The sequence below is a fragment of the Nyctereutes procyonoides genome, unplaced genomic scaffold (assembly GCF_905146905.1).
Source record: "Nyctereutes procyonoides isolate TBG_1078 unplaced genomic scaffold, NYPRO_anot_genome, whole genome shotgun sequence".
Taxonomy (NCBI): Eukaryota; Metazoa; Chordata; class Mammalia; order Carnivora; family Canidae; genus Nyctereutes; species Nyctereutes procyonoides.
The window spans coordinates 8566578-8584126 of record NW_026575042.1 but is presented as its reverse complement, the minus strand read 5'-3'; the positions used below and the strand labels follow the sequence as shown (position 1 = coordinate 8584126).

Below are 17549 nucleotides of genomic sequence, written 5' to 3'. Positions count from 1 at the left end.
GAAGGGCAGAAATGAAGACCTGTGCTGAGCTCCAGGACCACAGGACCATGACAGACTAGGCACTCAGCCATTAACAACTGCATGTGTACCCAACAGGAACTCACGGCCCTGTAAGTGGAGAACACCACTGTATTTATTTCTAATTCCCATGAAAAGAAACTTCAATCCCCTGACATGTGACTAAGAAAGACAACAGGATAGTTTTATTATTATTATTTTATTTTCATATACAAAAAGATAAAACTTGAAATAGCTCTAGATTTTTCCTCCTATTCTGTTGGGGTGTGGCTGCTTCTTCACACAGGGGGAAAAACTACATTCACATCGGTTTATTTGAGGACCCAGTGCAGAGTTCAAGCAGCAAAACCCCAACTTAGCAGATCTAATTTCAAACTTGACACTCATTTCTAAAATTACCACAGTAAAAAGGAACAAAGATCCACTGCAAATGAATGAACTATGATACAATGTTCTTTCCAAAATGTCTTCATTTTGCAACTGTAATTACATGGATGTCTGCTTTAGGCCATTTTAGATGTGTGCGTGTATATAATATATATGTATGTGTGTGATATATATATTTATATATATATCAGCACACTCTTCAAATCCAGACAGGGTAACAGCAACAAGCTTAACTCTGTGTGTGTGTGTGTGTATGTGTGTGTGTATATATATATATATTTTAACATGATACTTTAGTATAACTTTTGTTAATTCAGTAGTACAAGCTATTTCTGTTCTACAAAATTTTTATTTTATAGCTACAAGGGTGAAAAGTGACCTATTACATTTACATCTCACATATCCTGGTATACAAACAGTACTTACTGAATTTGAGCCAAAAACTAAAAGTCTTTATTTTTAGCACTTGAAGAGCTTCCTCACTTCTACAGCCTTAAAGTCATATACTAGTCACATTTCCAGAGTTTGTAATTACTCATTGTTTTAAACCGCAAGAAACAGGTGAATCCAGACTTTTAATTACAATTGTTATATACAAGTTAGATAACACAGCTCAGTAAGACTTCGCTATCCATTCTAAACCCGACATACATATTCTCCACTAAGTTAGACGAGTCTTAGGGTTTTCCTTCTTTTCCTTACACATAATGTACAAATTTAGAAGTAGCTCGTAAAACTGATACATAAAGATGGCAAATGAGAGGTGACATTTTCTGTTGGTTCCAAAATTCATCCTGCAAAATTTGTATTCTGCTGTGTTCTTTAACTGTGTATCTGTTACATGCAGAAGCTCTTTTCACAAGAATTGACATCAAACTCAATGTAAGTTAAATTTACAGTACTGTAAAGTTACTCAGATTCAAGGACAAATGTGGAAAAATATTAACAGGTGAAAAATTCGGCCCTTTGACGCTACCACTAAGATCATGTCAAATTCATAAGCAGATTCTTTTGTACAGTTGAAAAATGGCATTGTGTGGATTTGTGGTATGGAACTGAAATCTAGAAGTATGCTTCTATTCTGCGGTAACCCTCACCCTCAATTCTTAAGTACCACCCAATTTTCTTTGCATTTTTACAGAATTCTAGAAAAAAAATGGGGGAAAAAGCTGCTGGCATTTTAGCAATCCCTCCACTCACAGGAGGTCTTAACACTTCCAGATGAGGTCTCCTAAGAATATCTTTGTGATCACTGGCTCTCAGACGGCCTTTGACAGTGACCTGGACACTTTCCAAATCAAAATCCCGATGTTGCCTAATCTTTCCTACTCTCATCTCTGTCATTGCTGGTAACATTTGAATGAGCTTATTTTTCCCTTAATGGAGAAATTATTTGGCTAAACATACACTTAGCTTGTGGCAGTGCTCTGAGAAAACCCCACTTGGGCTAAAGCACTTGCAGGGACTGAAATCAACAGTCCACTGATCAGGGCAGAGACCAAACACTCTGAGGGCTGATCAGAACCCACTGGGAACATACTGACCTTGGCATCCCATGGTCAGCAGGACAGCCCAGGCAGGCATCCCACGCTCTTATGGCTGAGTTACCACTTTTTATCTTGGTCTGCCATCTATGCCCCAGAGACAAAAATTCAGATGTGGTGACTGCTGGTTAATTAAACTTTTTGAACTGGTAAAAAAGGCTCTTTAAAAATATATATATATATATATTTATTTAAAATACATCAAAATGACAAACAGCCGTATCCCGCAAGGCCTAATTTCACAGCAACATATGCTACAGACATCTTCCCAAAATGCACAGTGGTGGATGGTGGGTTTTTTAATCCTGCCATTTAAAGGAATGTTCTACACATTTGAGTTGTAGTGACTGGAAATGTGTTACAAAGAGCTCATCTTTGGAACTGATTTGTGTGCAAGACCAGCCAATTGAATCACTTTGCCTATTCAGACTCGAGAATACTGAAAATGGCAGAATTCAGAGAGGAACCCAGGAAGCACCGTTCAGATGACACTCTAGACCTATCCCACCACAGTGCAGTGAAGAGCTTGCCAGAAGCCCCCTTTTCAGTCCTTGGGAAGAGTTTAACTTTAAAACAAATAAGTGCCCGTACTTGGCAGGGTTCCTGCATGTGTATGTTACAAGCCTGCAGTATCGAGAGGACCCAGATGGTGACACTGTTCAACATGAGGTCTGAGGTAACTGGTTCTTCAAATACCTGGAGCATGTAACTGCATCCAGAAATTACAGCTGGGAAAAAGGAAAAAGGTAGGGTTTTGGGCTAGAAAAGACAAGTAGAAAAAAGCTTACAGCAGTTGCTTTTGGGGGAAGGCAGGTGACAAAAACAAAGGCACAACAAAATTACATTCCAAGACACGTGGCTGGAAAGCAGAGAAATGTTCTTTCACAGGGAGCAGGGAAAGGAATGACAGGCTAGTTCCTCGAGTGCTACTGGACCTGCTGAAACTATATTTATCCAAAGTACAAAAGGGGTCAAGTGTAAAACTTCACTCTGAACCAAACTGAAGAAAAAGCACAGCTCGTTTAAAATGACACATCAGGGATTCTCCTGACAAAACTGTCCCAACCAGTATAGTTCTGAGTGCAGCAGCCCAGGGCCGGGGGACAGGCCTTCAGCTGGGCCTCAGGACTGGCAGTGACAATACAAAGAATCAGCTTCATCGTTCACCTTCCCTGTATCGCACCATCCAAAAGCCTCACCCAAATAGCCATCTACTCTCTACCCCAAAATAAAAAGGCTAATAACATGAAGACCACCTCCCATACCATGGTAGTCATGCTGACCTTTTTAGGAAGAGCAGGAAGGGCTATGTGACACCTGGAAGATGCCCTCTGGTATGGGGCTCTGAACTTCCTCAGAGCACTCCTGGTTGTGACGCAATAGATGAAAGCAGGGAGCTGCCCCAAGCACTCTTGTGTCCAAGAGGCCCCAACCAGAAAAGACACAATGTGCCTGGCAGCTCACCATTTAACTTGATTGCTGTGTCCACACACCACCCTCCTATTCTGAATAATTAGTCAACTGGAAATTATGTCCTGAAAACTGGAAAATTTGGTCCTAGATAATTCAGTTTTGTGGATTCCTCAAATCACCAAACTCTCATTGTAACTGTTTATAGCCTGAATCTTAATCATCCCAACCTGCTCCAATCTACACTCCCATATGATTTCTGTTCCTCAAAACACCCTCATATGACTACATCCTGTAATAGGAATTCACAAACTCACTTCTAACTTCAGAACGCTTTGTTCAGAAGAAATCTCAGGAGGAAGCACAAATGTAAAACATACCGCAGGCTCTTCTTGCCTCTCCTCAGCCCCTTGCCACCCAATCTGCAGGGAGCTGAGCAGAAGCATCACTGTCCCTCACAGCTTCAAGTGGAGTTTTGGCCAAACAAGACCCATAAATGGCCTCCCATCTGCCAGTGTATCATGAGAATCCATATGAACACTAGGTAAAAGCTCCACACCACTCACACTCCAGTGTACATTTATCCTGAAAGGTAAAGCTCATTAGTCTGATTACAAAATCATTCCCATTCAAACTCACTAGACTTTATAAAAATAATCTGTGGTATAAAACAATCTCCACACTGTGCAGAAGAATCTGTCAGGTGATATAACTAAATATATATGTAGAGCTATAGATTTTTTTAAAGTAAAATTTCAAGTGTCATATCTCTATTATATAACCTATTCTTTTATTTACAATGCTACCTAACAACATTCCAATGCAAACGTGATTGGGAAAAACAGAGAATGATCCTGTGCCCAACCAATAGCAGAAATTCCCAGGACTCAAGACAGAACTCATCCATTTGTCAAAACAAAACAAAGCAAAATACAAAACACCCATCCTCACCTGCCTAAAAAGCATTAGCTAATAATGGGTCATACTTTTCATAACTGTGAGCTCAAAAATGTAAACTTTGCAAATAAATGTAACACTTTCCCACAGATGTCCAGAGAGCCTGCGTTTGAATAATCAACTGCATACACATGTGCCCAAGCGTATACTTCTCTGGGGTCCTGTGGTTGGTGTGCAGTGGCTCTCAGAATTGTGTAGGCCCCAGACAGTTCAAAGATACTCCCAGAGAGGAAGGGCAGCACAGGGCCCATCACCACATACTGGCATTTAGAGACTATGCATTTTAATTCATGAGGAAAAACCACTTGTATTATCTCTACAAGCTGCCATAGGAGCAAATAAAGTATCACTGGTTTTGGCACTACAGGGATACGTGGAGTACCACAATCAAAACGTCCTTCTTCATTCACACCTGGAAGATATGGTCACAAAAATGTAAAAGCTTGGTACAATTTAAATAGTGGTAAATTGTCTAAATTCAAAATCTTGTTCAAACCAAAGTTTACAATGGCCCCCAGATGAGTATAAAATAGAAATACTCAAAATATCCCTCTAGAGAATTTGGACTTTTATTTGATGAGTTCATGGGTCTCTTGGACCCACTGTTTTTAAAATGTAGCTGAGTCAGCTGAATTAATTTCCAAGGGGGCATTTTAAACTTCAATTTCTTTTTGCTACAAAACTAAGTCATTATCTTAAAAAAAAACTTTTCCAAGCCTTCTAAAGGTTTGGGATACATTCATAGGTGGATTGCTGGTTACAAATCATCTACCAGGAATCTTACTTAAACAAGTATGCATATAATCCTGAATTCATTAAATCTAGACTGAGAAGATAAACAGTTCATCAACTGAATTACTAGGCCTGTTTCTTTACCTAAAACATTACCGTTGATCAAGATTTAAACTCGTCATTACTAGGTTGAACACTTAGTAGCTACTGACTATTTTATTAGTTCAGCTTTTATAAACAGCCCCTAACCAAGGAATTCATGGCACCCAAATGAAGAGAAAAAGCCACCTTGCCCTCTTTCCTTTCTGGCTGCTCACCCTGGATGGAGGGGTGGGGGTGGGGTAGGGGGTAGGGCGGATAGATGAGTAAATTCACTGTGCTTCTTGGAAGGGTGTCTACGGAGCCCCCAAAACGTGAACCAGGCCTGGCTATCTCTCCAAAGATGAACCATTAAGAACCCAAAAGGCTACTGAGATAGCTGGGACTAACAATCAAACTGAGTTAGCTATAGGAAATTATTTCCAATTCAGATACTGATCTAGCAAGCCAAGTTCTCAGGAATAACTCTTGACCGTTCCACTTATAGTACCAATTCTAAAAACTTACATACGTATGCTTACTACATTGCTAAAAACCACCAAATCCTTGTATTACCAGTATGTGCTGAGAACTTTACACTGCATCCTATAAAAGGCAAAATTCCACTTTTAAGAGGGCCACCCAGTCTGCCTCTCTACCCTTATGGCTCAGAGCATAGGGGCCACATAACAGGCCTGAGCCCCACACAGCACACATACACACACAAAGGCAGCTAGGCTTGCCACCAAAGAAACGCCACACACACAACTCAAGTACTCAGTGCAGGGTGTCAGGGTAGCAGGCAGCTCAAGAACATGGCAGCTGGAGAAAAAGGTGACAGAGCGGGAAAGTACTGATCACCTGCTTTGCTTTTTAAAGCAAGGCATGCATGACCAGCCATGACAAGAAGACTGGAGGGATTCTTAACTGGGCTCAGAATATGGGAGTAGGGGGCTCAAGCCACTTGAAGATGTTCAAAGCTAAACAAAATCTCTCTTGTCCTGCACACATGACCAAGTCCAGACGGGAAGAATTCTGGGTCAGAAGCAGCTGGCACACATGGGGAACTCCTCCCCAGGCATCACTAATCCCTTTGGGCACTTACACCTACAGAGCCATGTTGAACAACGAAGGACAAGCAGACCATGTTGAAGAGTGACAGCTGATGACAGGCCGATGATGCTCACCATTTCCCTTCACAGCCACATCTTCCTTCCTCCTAAGGACGCTCACCTACAGCCCTCACCCTGAGTACCTCACTCAAAGGACTCCTGGGAGGGACCAATGGTCCCAGGAGAAAACCTGGCTGATGCCAGCCCCTAAGGACTATGTCCAAGGCCTCCTCTGGACCGTCATCAAGAGTTCTTTGCAGGACACTGTTAAACCATGGCCTCTGTTCCCCACTTACCTCCTCCTTCTCTTGATCATTCCTGTTATTTCTCTAGCTCAGTATATCTTCCCAGTGATCATGGGTGTTTTTTTTTTAATAATTTTTTTTATTTATTTATGATAGTCATACAGAGAGAGAGAGAGAGGCAGAGACAGGCAGAGGGAGAAGCAGGCTCCATGCACCGGGAGCCTGACGTGGGATTCGATCCCGGGTCTCCAGGATCGCGCCCTGGGCCAAAGGCAGGCGCCAAACCGCTGCGCCACCCAGGGATCCCGATCATGGGTGTTTTCAAACAGAACACATTCTCTCCCAAAGCCCACCCCACAGCCAGGAGCCTGTGTGGATAGAACACTAGAAAGGAAGGAGCAAGGATCCTTGGCCACCTCTCTCCTCTGGCTTGGCCACTCTCCCAACCTAGATGCCTAGATGGGGCAGCCTCTCCCAGTAACAGGCAAAATGATGTTCAACTCCTACCAGGCTGCCACAAGAGCTGGGGGGTAAGGGGGAGGCTAGTTCTCTGAGCTCCCCAGAAGTGGACACAACATGAAATCTTTGTGGAAAAGAGCACAGAGGCCCTACAACCCAATAAACACAAACCAGATCTCTAAATGGTTTGCTGCTCCCCAAAGAATACATGATAGCACACAGACAGACACTTTATCTGGTGCAAAAGACCCACCCCAGGCTCCCAAGGGCATACCCTGGAAAAACATCACCCACCTTCTTCTGCCATCAGCAGCAGGCAGAGATACTGCCCAATGGGTGCATTTTATACCACAGCACAAGGGAGAGGCAGCCTGAAGCCCAAAGGACTGGCGCTCCTCAGACTCCCCTCACTGGGCCAGCCCACACAGGAACCATCTCCAGACACTTCATTCTGGTGCCAAGGCCCAAAAGCCACCAGAGCACCTGAGCACAAGGTCGGCAAAGAGGGAGCCCATCCAGATAAAAGGCCTGTAGGCCAATAGGAAGGCCAGCCCCATCTGTACTGCATCTGGACAAGCAGGTCCCACACCAATGCCACAGCTCAACCCTCCACAGCCAGGCCCAAAACTTATACTCACAAGAATCAAGCCAGACAAAAAAATCATCCAGAGGAAATCTAAAACCAACTGGAGAGGCAGGGGTTTAGTGTTCCACGATGGGCAGTGGCAGGATGAGGGATCTGATCATTCCTGTGGTGAATCAGCTACATCTGTTAATGGTTTATTTGTTGCCGAGGTTGAAAAGCAGATGCTGGAAAAGTAGAGATGCACTGCCTGAGGTGAAAGCTAAAGAAATTAGATATGGCACTTTTCAATAAATATTTTAAAGCTTTTTAAAGAAATAAGTAGAAAAGAAAAGCAACTGCTGTAAGGCCTGTTTTGCTGTTAAAAATTATTCCGAGGGAAGAAAAATACCACAGCACAAAATAATTAAAAAAAAAAAAAGGGAAAAAAAAAAAAGACAACACAGCTTACCCAACAAAATCTTGTCCCTGTAACCACCTTGGCCAGCTCACAGCTTGACCTCTGAAACAAAAACTGAGCTCTGAGAGGGACACACACTCACCTCTCACAGTACCCTGTGCCCAGACATGCAATAAAGGGACACAGCCAAGGGGCAAGCCCCAGACGCACACAGTGTGCCCAGTGGGGAGCAGGCACCCTCAGACTGTGATGCCAGGGTGCCGTGAGAACTCTCCACTCTCTCAAAGACTGCCCAGAGTCACAGTGTGGACTCATGGAGACACTACCGGCCTCCTCCGCCATCGCTGCTGCTCAAGGAAATTTACCTCCAGCACGTCTAAGGGCCACCGTCTGGCCAAGTTAAAGTGGGGTTACCTGTCATTCTGAACACTAACCAATCCAGTTGAGGGAAAGATCTAAACCTCCATGTAAGTCAAGAGGAGGCACTCCTCTCCCGTTCTCACCCAGGTCAACCTCTCCCCATCGCTCACCGCCTCACCTACCCTCAAGATGAAAGAGATCCAGTTTTTAAATAAAAGTCTTAAGAAACCCAGAGGGAAAAGCCTTCACAAACAAGAATGATGAATGCCCAGACGGCCCAGAAAGCCAATCTACAGTTGATGACAATTATTTACAAGGGGGCGTTATCAAACAAAAATGGTAGCACTCCCTAGAAGACTCAAACTTTTTTTTCTTTTTCTCTATTTCTTTTAAACTTTCTTGTCATAAAAGCCAACTTACATTAAAATATACTTACTACGAGACAACACAACTAATAAAATATATAATAAAACTTACACAAGTAGAAAATTGAGGTATTTCTGGTTTGAGGTGGTCTGTGGTCGTGAAGTTTTAATTCTTTTAACTTTTCAAAATTGAAACCTCGGAAGCCACATTGCAAAGCATGTGTGTCTATGTGGATGTATGTTTCGTTTTTTTAAAAAATTTGCATGTTTCATAAATTAAAAAAATTCAAATGTTGAAACAGCAGCATTAGGAACATTCACTGACTAGAGCAAGGTTATGGCATAATAGAGAAACGGTTTTTGAATATGCACCTCTTTGAGGGGTCTGGAGAAAGCCATGTGCACGAGCCACAGAAAGGGACAGCAATGTCACCACACAAGGCAAAGCCAGCACTGCAGGACCCTCAGGTCTTCAGAGCAGCAGGCATGGCAGCCCTGCCCAGGGAACCCTCTTAACCTGGCTGTGCAGGGCGCCCGTGGGCATTTCCCTGAACTGCTCCGGGAGGAAGCAGTGTGTTATAACTTCTTCCTCCACTACAGATAATTACAGCATTGTCTTATGAAGAATATGGTCACTAAGCCATGATGATTTCTACCCTTACCTAACCTTAAAATTAGGGCAGAGAAAATGTTTCGTCCAACGCCCAAGCCCAAGTCAATGGGAAAAAACTGGTCAGGGCCAACAGATGGGTCAGAGCCACACCTGCTTTCAGACTTTCTCCAAACCCCCGCTCTTGCTGTTAATGCTCGGCCCCCCACACAGTCCTTCCCCACGATTCCTGGTTACCTGAGAAGTAGCATCTTAGCAAGGGATGTTGCTCCGAATGTGCCCAAGTCCAGTGTAGCTCTGCTCCAAATCCCATCCCCAGCTCTGCCCTCCCCTTCCAACTCCGGTCCAAAACCATCCTCCTTCTCATCCCCATTTTTCCTCAGTCAGGACAACACCCGTTAATCCGTGAAAGACACATCTGCTGTTTCTGAAACTCACTGTCTAAAAAGGGAGAAAAACAATAAGGGGGAGTGGGGGGACAAGGGCTGGGGGGACTCCTCCTCTGAGGAAGGTGTGTTCTTATGTAACAGTCTTCAAAGGTTCCTCTAGGTAGAGTTTGCAGCATTAAGTTTCCTAAGACAGGAGATGGGTTTCTTTGTGTCACAGATTCTGAGACAACAAATAAAGAGAAAGCGGGAAAAATGAACCCCAAAGGACAGGAGGTGGCTGAGGCTCTTCAGCATGGCGCTGGTTCTGCATTCACAGCTCAGCACCTCAACGCCTGCTGACATGTCCGCTGTTTGCGATACAGTAGAGCAATGTGCTGGTAAAAACTGATCCAATCCAAAAAATAATATTAATAATAATAATTATAATAATTATAATAATAATAAAAAGTCAAGGTAAAATAGCAGCTGCATTTTATGTGTTTGTTGGTGTTATGGGATTTCCAAAACAAAACACAACTTTTTTTTCTTTCCTCTTCAGATCCACTCGTGTCCTGGGCTTAGATGCTCGACTCCTTAGGGGGCAGGTCCACATTGGTGACGGAGGTCACCAGGGAGACAAGACAGTCCGAGGTAGTGCCGTTGACCGACCTCCTAATCAGGGCCACCCGCTCCTCCACGCAGCCTGCAGACAGACGAGCCTCGGCATCATGGTCCCAGCACTCCTCGATGGTCACGCAGAGCTGGGCCAGGCCCTGCACATCAGTGAGGAGGGGAAAGGACAGCCTTATGAGTGCCCCACAGGGAAGATGAGCACAGGGGACAGGCCAACCTGAGGTGTCCCTGAGGACCAGACAGAGCCCGCTAGCCCCAACCCTGGGCAGAGACTGCGGGAATCAGTGGCCTTCCCTCGGAGAGGCCACCATCCCGAGCCCACTGGCCTCCCTCCACAGGCTTAACGGAGGGAGAGATGGAGTGGGGAAGCCCAGCTCCTCCCAGGGCAGACACAGCTGCTTGCCTTGGGGCAGTGACATTTAAACAAACTCTCTCATGAATCCTAATCATGTCAGGGCCCACAGTGCAGGTTCAGTTACAGTAGGGACCGGAGGAGGGCTTCCTCCCACTGTACTCCCCACAACCCCGGGGCCCCTCCTGAGAGTCCATATCACATGGTGTAACACCCTATGCTGGCACATACACAGAATGGGATCAGGAAAGGCAAATGCCGTTTTCTCTGGCCTCTCAGTGCTAGGCCACACTGAGATCTCTCTGGACCTTGGGCTCCTCATCAGCGAACTGGCCCAGCTACCCCACTATGTCTGCCTTGGGAGACTGAGAAGGTCTGAGGCAGAAGGTCCAGACTCTGTGTCCACAAGTCTGTCTTCCCCATCTGCAGCCCTCCAGCTGAACTTGGTCCCACCAGCTTGACCCCTGATGGTGTGCATGGTAGACTGCTAGCGTCCAGTGGCCTCAAGACTGTCCTGTGACTGAATGAACCCAGAGGTGACCAGGGGGAGCAGCTCAACAGAGCTGAAGGCAAGTGTCCTTCCAAGATAGGGAACAGTTTATATGGCTAGGGTCTTTATACAATCTCCCCAGACTGGAGGAGCCAAGATGCCATGTGGCTTAGTCCCGGAAAAATAATGAAGGCAGAGAAGAGAGAATATTTAATCAGGGCTAATCCATACTAAACATTTATATGACAGGTATCCTGCCAAGCAATTTACAATGACCAGTTATATCTAGTGTTACCCTGAGAAGACAAAGGCTCAAAGAAATAAAACAATCTGCTAGAAGCCACCCACCTACTAACTGGCAGATCCAGGATTCAAACATGTCAGGCCCAGACCCAATGGGTTCCCCTCCACATAGGGGCAACAGGGCCCTGATGAACTGACTGTCAGGCCCCATCAGTTCTGGGCCCAAACCCAGAGCCACCTCCCTGCCGAGACTGGAACCTCCCCAGACCCTTTCCTGGTACAAGGGAGGCCTCTGAGCAGGGAGGAGATGAGGAGACTATCCTGCTGCCTGAGGCATCCTCTCTCTCTCTGTCCACACCCCCTTGATCTCCAGTCTTTGTCACACAGCAAGGGCCTCCCCTCTCTGCTCCCCAGCAGTCACCTGCCACCCAGGCCCCTCACCGGGTGCTTCAGCCAGTGATCCTTAATGGTAGGCCGCATCTTCTTGTGCACAACCACCTCTTGCAGCTCCTCCAGTGATGGGTGCTGGCCAATCTCTTCCTCAAAAGGCAGCATGTACTCATCCACGGGTCCTGTGGGTGACAGCGAGCCCAGCAGGGTAACCACAAGGGCTCACTGTTCTTCAACCCACACCCTGGATGCTCGGGGCTCCATTCCCACTCACCATCTGCAGCCTTGCAGCGGGACACAAGCTCCCACAGCACCAGCCCCATGGCGTACATATCAATGCGCAGGAAGGCATCTCTCTGGAAGTTGATGGCTCCCTCAAGCACCTCAGGAGCCATGTACCGCCGCGTGCCCACCTATATGAGGACAGGGGAGGCATGCACAAATGTACTCACTGCTGGACACAAGAGCCACCTCCTGAGTGTACCAGAAAGGGCCAGGACGGCAGCATCAGAGGCCACGACCAGGGATGACAACCCTTGATTCACCATGTTCACGGGAGGTCACAAGAGGTCATGGTGTACATGTTATGCCTCAAGGATAATTTAAAAATATCACACACTTAAGACCACAGTCATCTAAACTGGAACTGCTGCCTGTTTGCTCCATCAGCACCACAAGGGGCTACCCAGATGGCATGTTTTACTAAGATGAAGATCAGAAACAGAGGGCCTGAAGAATACTTAAAAATATTTACAGCAATTGTCTTAGGACGGTTTCCTCAGGTTTAAGTTTCAGTTACGTTTTCTCGGGCTTGGGTTTCTTAGTATAGTTCCTTCTATTTTACATTGTTTAACAACTTCACTAAAAGAAAGAAACATAGAGCCTACAAGGGCGAGCACCAACCCCAATAGGGAAGCTGTGTCTGTCTGACCGACTAGACTTCGAGGCTCCATGCCCTCCAGGCCCTGCGTGACCCATCGCGAAGACCAGTGTTATTCCTGGAGTTTTCAGACAGCTCCAAGCTCACAGTGACCCTTGCCAGCCGGGCACCAAAAGGGCAGCATGCACCTCCATGCTGGCACCCCCCTGCACCCCTGGAGGCTCAGTACCTGCCCGTGAGTGTCCCCCGGAGGTTTCCCTGGCTCAAACCGAACAGCCAGACCAAAGTCAGCCAGCACGGCTGTGAGGTCACTCTTGAGCAATACATTCTTGCTTTTGAAGTCCCTGTGGAGACAAGTGGACCAAGAGGAAGGTGAACACCCTGGTCCTTGCTCCTGGCCTCCCACCCTGACCGCCAAGATCCTGGAGCCCAGGTCTCCCAGCCCCCAGAGACCCCAGACCAGGCTACCCAATGCTCTCTGGGGAGCACGGTCTATCCCAGAGCAGATAGGCAGCTTTAGAACACCCTCCCACCACCCTTCACCCCTCTCGATATGAGAATCTCTCACCGCACCTCTACCACTGCTGTCAAAGCCACACCCACCACAGTGGCTGGCCGGACCCCATTCCAATCCCTTCAGTATAAAACGCCAGCCTCAAAAAAAAAAAAAAAAAAAAAGGCCAGCCTCTGCATTCTTGGAGGGGGCGAAGTCAGGCATACTGACCCGGGATTGAATCTTCTGGGAAAAATGTACACTGCCCGGGACATGAGTGACAAGTTTAATGAACTTGCCCAGGTCTCCGTGCAGGCCCCTGCGGGGCTGGCGCCAGGGGAGAGCAGGGTACTGGCAGGTACGTTCAGCTCCGCCTCTCATAGAAGAGATATGTTTGGTCCTCTATCTCCCCATTGTCTGTGTCAGTCTCGCTGTGAGGATTAAGCTCAGCGAGTAGTAAGCACACGTGCTTGGGGCCATCCGGCACACGTCCTGTGCACTACTGTTAGGGTGAACCATACAGAAGAGTCAACATTCAATCATTTATGACCTACAAAAACCGCAACTTCATACCGTCAACCTTTAAGTGTCATTGATTATATTACCACAAGGGGCCCTCGAGCTTTGAATCCTGGAGTCCACGGCCCATTCCCCTCCCTTGTAGGCACAAAACCACACTAAACTCAGTATGATGACAAAATACTCAACTTCCATGCACTACTATTCCTTCCTCTATGCCACGAGGCCGGGAACACACCACCTGTCTCACAGACGACAAGTGTCTAAGACCTCTCTCTCAGGTGACAAGACTGACACAGCCTGGTGTTTCTATGCCTTCAGAACAGTGCCTGTGTTTAGTGAGGACTACAATGACCAGTTAATATAGTGGTCTCAAGGTGTAGCCCCAGAACCCCAGAGTCCCTGACACTGTTTCAGGGGAACCGCAAGATCAAAATTATTTTCATTCATGATCCATTATTTGTCTTTTTGTAAATTCACTCTCTCAAGAGAAGAGTGTGACATCAGAGGCTACATACGTGTGACATCATCACTCTAACACTAAACAGCAAATATCAGTAGACGTAACCTATAAGCACGGAAGTTCTTTTTAAGAATGTAAAGAGATCCTGGGGCGCCTGGGTGGCTCAGCTGGTTAAGCATCTGACTTGATTTCCACTCTGGTCATGCTCTCAGGGTCATGAGATCAAGCCCCATGTAGGCTCCAAGCTGGGCATGGAACCTACTTAAGATTCTCTCTCTCCTTTTCCCTCTGCCCCCCACCCCACTATGCACAGATGTGCACACTCTCTCTCTAAAAAAAGGAAAAAAAAATAAAAAGAACGTAAAGAGATCCTAACCAAAAAGTTTGAGAACAGCTGAACCAACCTTCCAGCCAAAGTAATGAAGTCAGCACTTCCTCATGCGGCCACTGGAGGGCATGAGGAAACCAGCTTTCAAGGCCATACCAGGCCCAGTACACAAGTGAAGGGAGGGGATGGGCCAGCTGGGCCCACTACAAGCTGCCAAGCATCTTTACGAAGCAGAGACCCCTCCCCAGCCCACCCCAAGCCCTGCTCTCACTCTCCAGCCCTCTCTGCAGCCCCACACCAAGTGCTAACCTAGGTACCTGTGGGCAATAGACGGCTTGTGGCCCTCACCACGGCACCACGGCACATCCTCATGAAGGTATGAGAGGCCTCTTGACATTGTCTCTGCCACATGACACAGTTCATTCCACGTGATGATGTTCCCCTTGAGGTAATCCGTGAGGGAGCCCTGTAGGAGACAGCACAGAACTTGGGCACAGGATTCTGGGCTCAGTGAACCAACAGCAGGCCCCTCTCCCGGGAGACTGGTATTGATACGGAAGGTACGGAAGGCCAGGAGGGGCTGGGGGAGGGGGCATCAGAAGGTGTTTGTCATGAAGTCTCTGTGCTCATTCATAAGAATTGATGCCACAGTTCTCGTCGTGGACACTCTTGTCCACACTCAGGAAGGGTCACCTTATGGTGGAAGGCCACCTTGTCTGAGGAGTCCCTGTCCACAAGCATGACTCACCTTGTCATGGAAGGCCGTGATGAGCCAGAGCTCCACCTCAAGGTTGGAGCCTCGCTTCTCAGCAGCAATGAACTGCAGCAGGTTCTCATGCTTCATGCCAGGCGTGCTGAAGATCTCCCGCTCACTCTGCCACGACTGCTTGTCCTAAGGCAGGGATGCAGCTCAATGCCACTGCTGCCACCCACCCTGTAGCAGAACCGCCATCCCATGCCATCCGTACCACCCCTCCTCCCGACCTGCCCAGCCTCATCTCTGTAAGGGGGGCAGGCAGACAGCCAGGACTGAGCTGGCCCTGGAACACAGGCCAACGGCGATCCCAAATATCACTTAGGACTAGCACCTGATTTACAAACAAGGCCACTTAAGTCCAGGGAGGGAAGTGAGTGGCCCAGCGTCACCCACCGAATGAGACACAGAGCCAGCTCTGGCTCTGCCAAGTGTTCTGGGCAACTGCTGGAGTAGCCTGGTTTCTCAAGGCCTCTGCAGAACCGACATCAGAAACAAACCCCTGGAAACCAAAGCCCTACCCTAGCCCTACAAGAAAATTTCAGTGGGGCCTGCCTCTCTCTCATCCCACCTGCACAGGCCCGGACTGCACTGTGGGGAGGACAGCTCAAGCTACAACAGAGGATGACCTGGAAGGCCCTCACACACTCACCTGGAGTGGGAAGATCTTGACAGCCACAAAGTCATTCATGAGCTGTGCCTTCCAGACACAGCCAAAGCGCCCCCGAGCCTTAATCTCCAGCAGTTGCAGAGGCTTCAGGCCCACCAGAGGGGACGGAGGAGGAGGTCCAGGGTCCTGGGGTACATGGAGGACTTAAGAGGGTCTGGTCCAGCCACCCCACCTCTGCCCCTGCCCTGTGCCAGCCCTGTCTCACCTCGTGGATGTCCACATGGCCGTAGGGAGGCTTGCGATGCCGGTACATCCAGAAGGCCAGCAGGACGATGAGGGAGAGGCCCCCGATGGGCAGCAGCGAGTAGGCCAGCACCGTGAGCAGGGTGGGGGCTGTCGGGGGTGGCTCGTACGTGACTGGGGGACACATGGAGCCCTGTGTCATACAGCCCGCCCACCCACACACCTCAGGGGCCAGACCAGAGAGCCCTGCAGCCACTGCCCACCCAACTCAGGAGCAGTGATGAGCACTCCAAGGCCAAAGAGGGCCCCAGCCTGCCCTCCCGCAGCCCTCACCTTCCGGGCCCCCAGCCTCCGGCAAGTGGGTGAAGCGCTCGTTGCAAAAGTTGCCTTCACAGCAGCAGAAGTACACCTGGGGGTTCTCCTCGGTGGCCACACACTCCTGCCTGGAGGCACACAGTTTCCCACATACCCCTCAGCTGAGGGATGAGAGCCTCTCTGGGGCCTGCCCAGCCAACCCTCCCCATTGACAGAGAAGTTCATGGGTAACCATCAGGGGACACTGTGAGTCCACCTCCCCTGAAGTGGGACCCAAAGTTGGGCAGGGACAGCCAAGGGTCCACACAAAGAGCCCTCCTTTGGACTGGGGCAGGGGACACACAGGGGCAGGAAAGCTAGGACCCTGGCACCATCCCTACTCGACCAGGATGTCTACAGAGGCCCTTATCTCCCCCTACCCTTAAATGCCAGGCTTGCTTTCATATCCTGAGGCCCAGAGGGCACTGCAGCAAGAGGCAGGCCTCCAGCCGGACTGGGGGGTGAGGAGGAGGGGAGGGCGGGCTCTAACACACCTGTCGTAGCAGTTGAAGTCGTCCAGCCAGCAGCCCTTCTTGACCAGCTCGATGGTGCCAGAGCTGTTGCGCCAGGAGGCGTAGCAGTGCAGCCGCTTGTCTTGCTCACCCTCGCAGCGTTCCAGGCCACTCTGGTTGGTGCGCTCCAGCTCCCAGTTGGCGTTGTAGTAAATGCACTCCCGAGTCTCGGCCTCCCCACGCCCGGAACCTGAGCCCGGGAGGTGAGAGGACTGAGCATCCCACATACCTCTGCACCTATCTTGGGGCCCCTACCACCTTAAGGGAGGCTGGCTGGTGGGTGGGTGTCCGACAGTCAGGCTGGTGGCCACACACACAGAAAGGGGCCCCACTGATGCCTGAGGGTCCTGAGTGGGGGCAGGGACTGTTTCCTCGCAGCAGCAGAAACAGAGGAGCGTCAAAACCCCAGGGTACAGTAGAATCACTGTGTGTTGGGGGGGGGGTTGCTAAAAACACATATTCTGGGTCCAGCCCATACTGGACAATTGAAATGGAGGCAGAAACTATATTTTTAACCACTATCACCCTCCACGTCCAGCCCTCTCCATCCCACAGAATCTCAGATGACTATGACTGCAGACCTCAGGGGACCATGTCTGGAGACACTCCAAGAGACAATTTCCTGCTGCTGCTGTCTGCCTCACCCCAGGGAGAGGG

At 48.3% G+C, this 17549-nt stretch overlaps 1 protein-coding gene across 3 annotated transcripts in view; it reads right to left on the bottom strand.

The window, feature by feature from the left end:
• Window positions 1-261: 261 nt before the first annotated feature.
• Window positions 262-17549, bottom strand: part of ACVR2B (activin A receptor type 2B) — a 42568-nt gene continuing 25280 nt past the window's right edge. Inside the window, exons 2-11 of one of the 3 annotated variants that reach the window (XM_055321453.1) lie at window positions 16875-17082; window positions 16360-16469; window positions 16049-16200; window positions 15826-15969; window positions 15168-15311; window positions 14737-14885; window positions 12846-12960; window positions 12011-12149; window positions 11788-11918; window positions 262-10401 (exon numbers count right to left, since the gene is read on the bottom strand). In XM_055321453.1, the coding sequence (XP_055177428.1) occupies window positions 10207-10401; window positions 11788-11918; window positions 12011-12149; window positions 12846-12960; window positions 14737-14885; window positions 15168-15311; window positions 15826-15969; window positions 16049-16200; window positions 16360-16469; window positions 16875-17082 (1487 nt within the window). In that variant the 3' untranslated portion in view covers window positions 262-10206. Of the gene's footprint in view, window positions 10402-11767; window positions 11919-12010; window positions 12150-12845; window positions 12961-14736; window positions 14886-15167; window positions 15312-15825; window positions 15970-16048; window positions 16201-16359; window positions 16470-16874; window positions 17083-17549 lie in introns of all 3 variants that reach the window. The other 2 variants (XM_055321454.1, XM_055321455.1) reach the window with 2 other exon arrangements.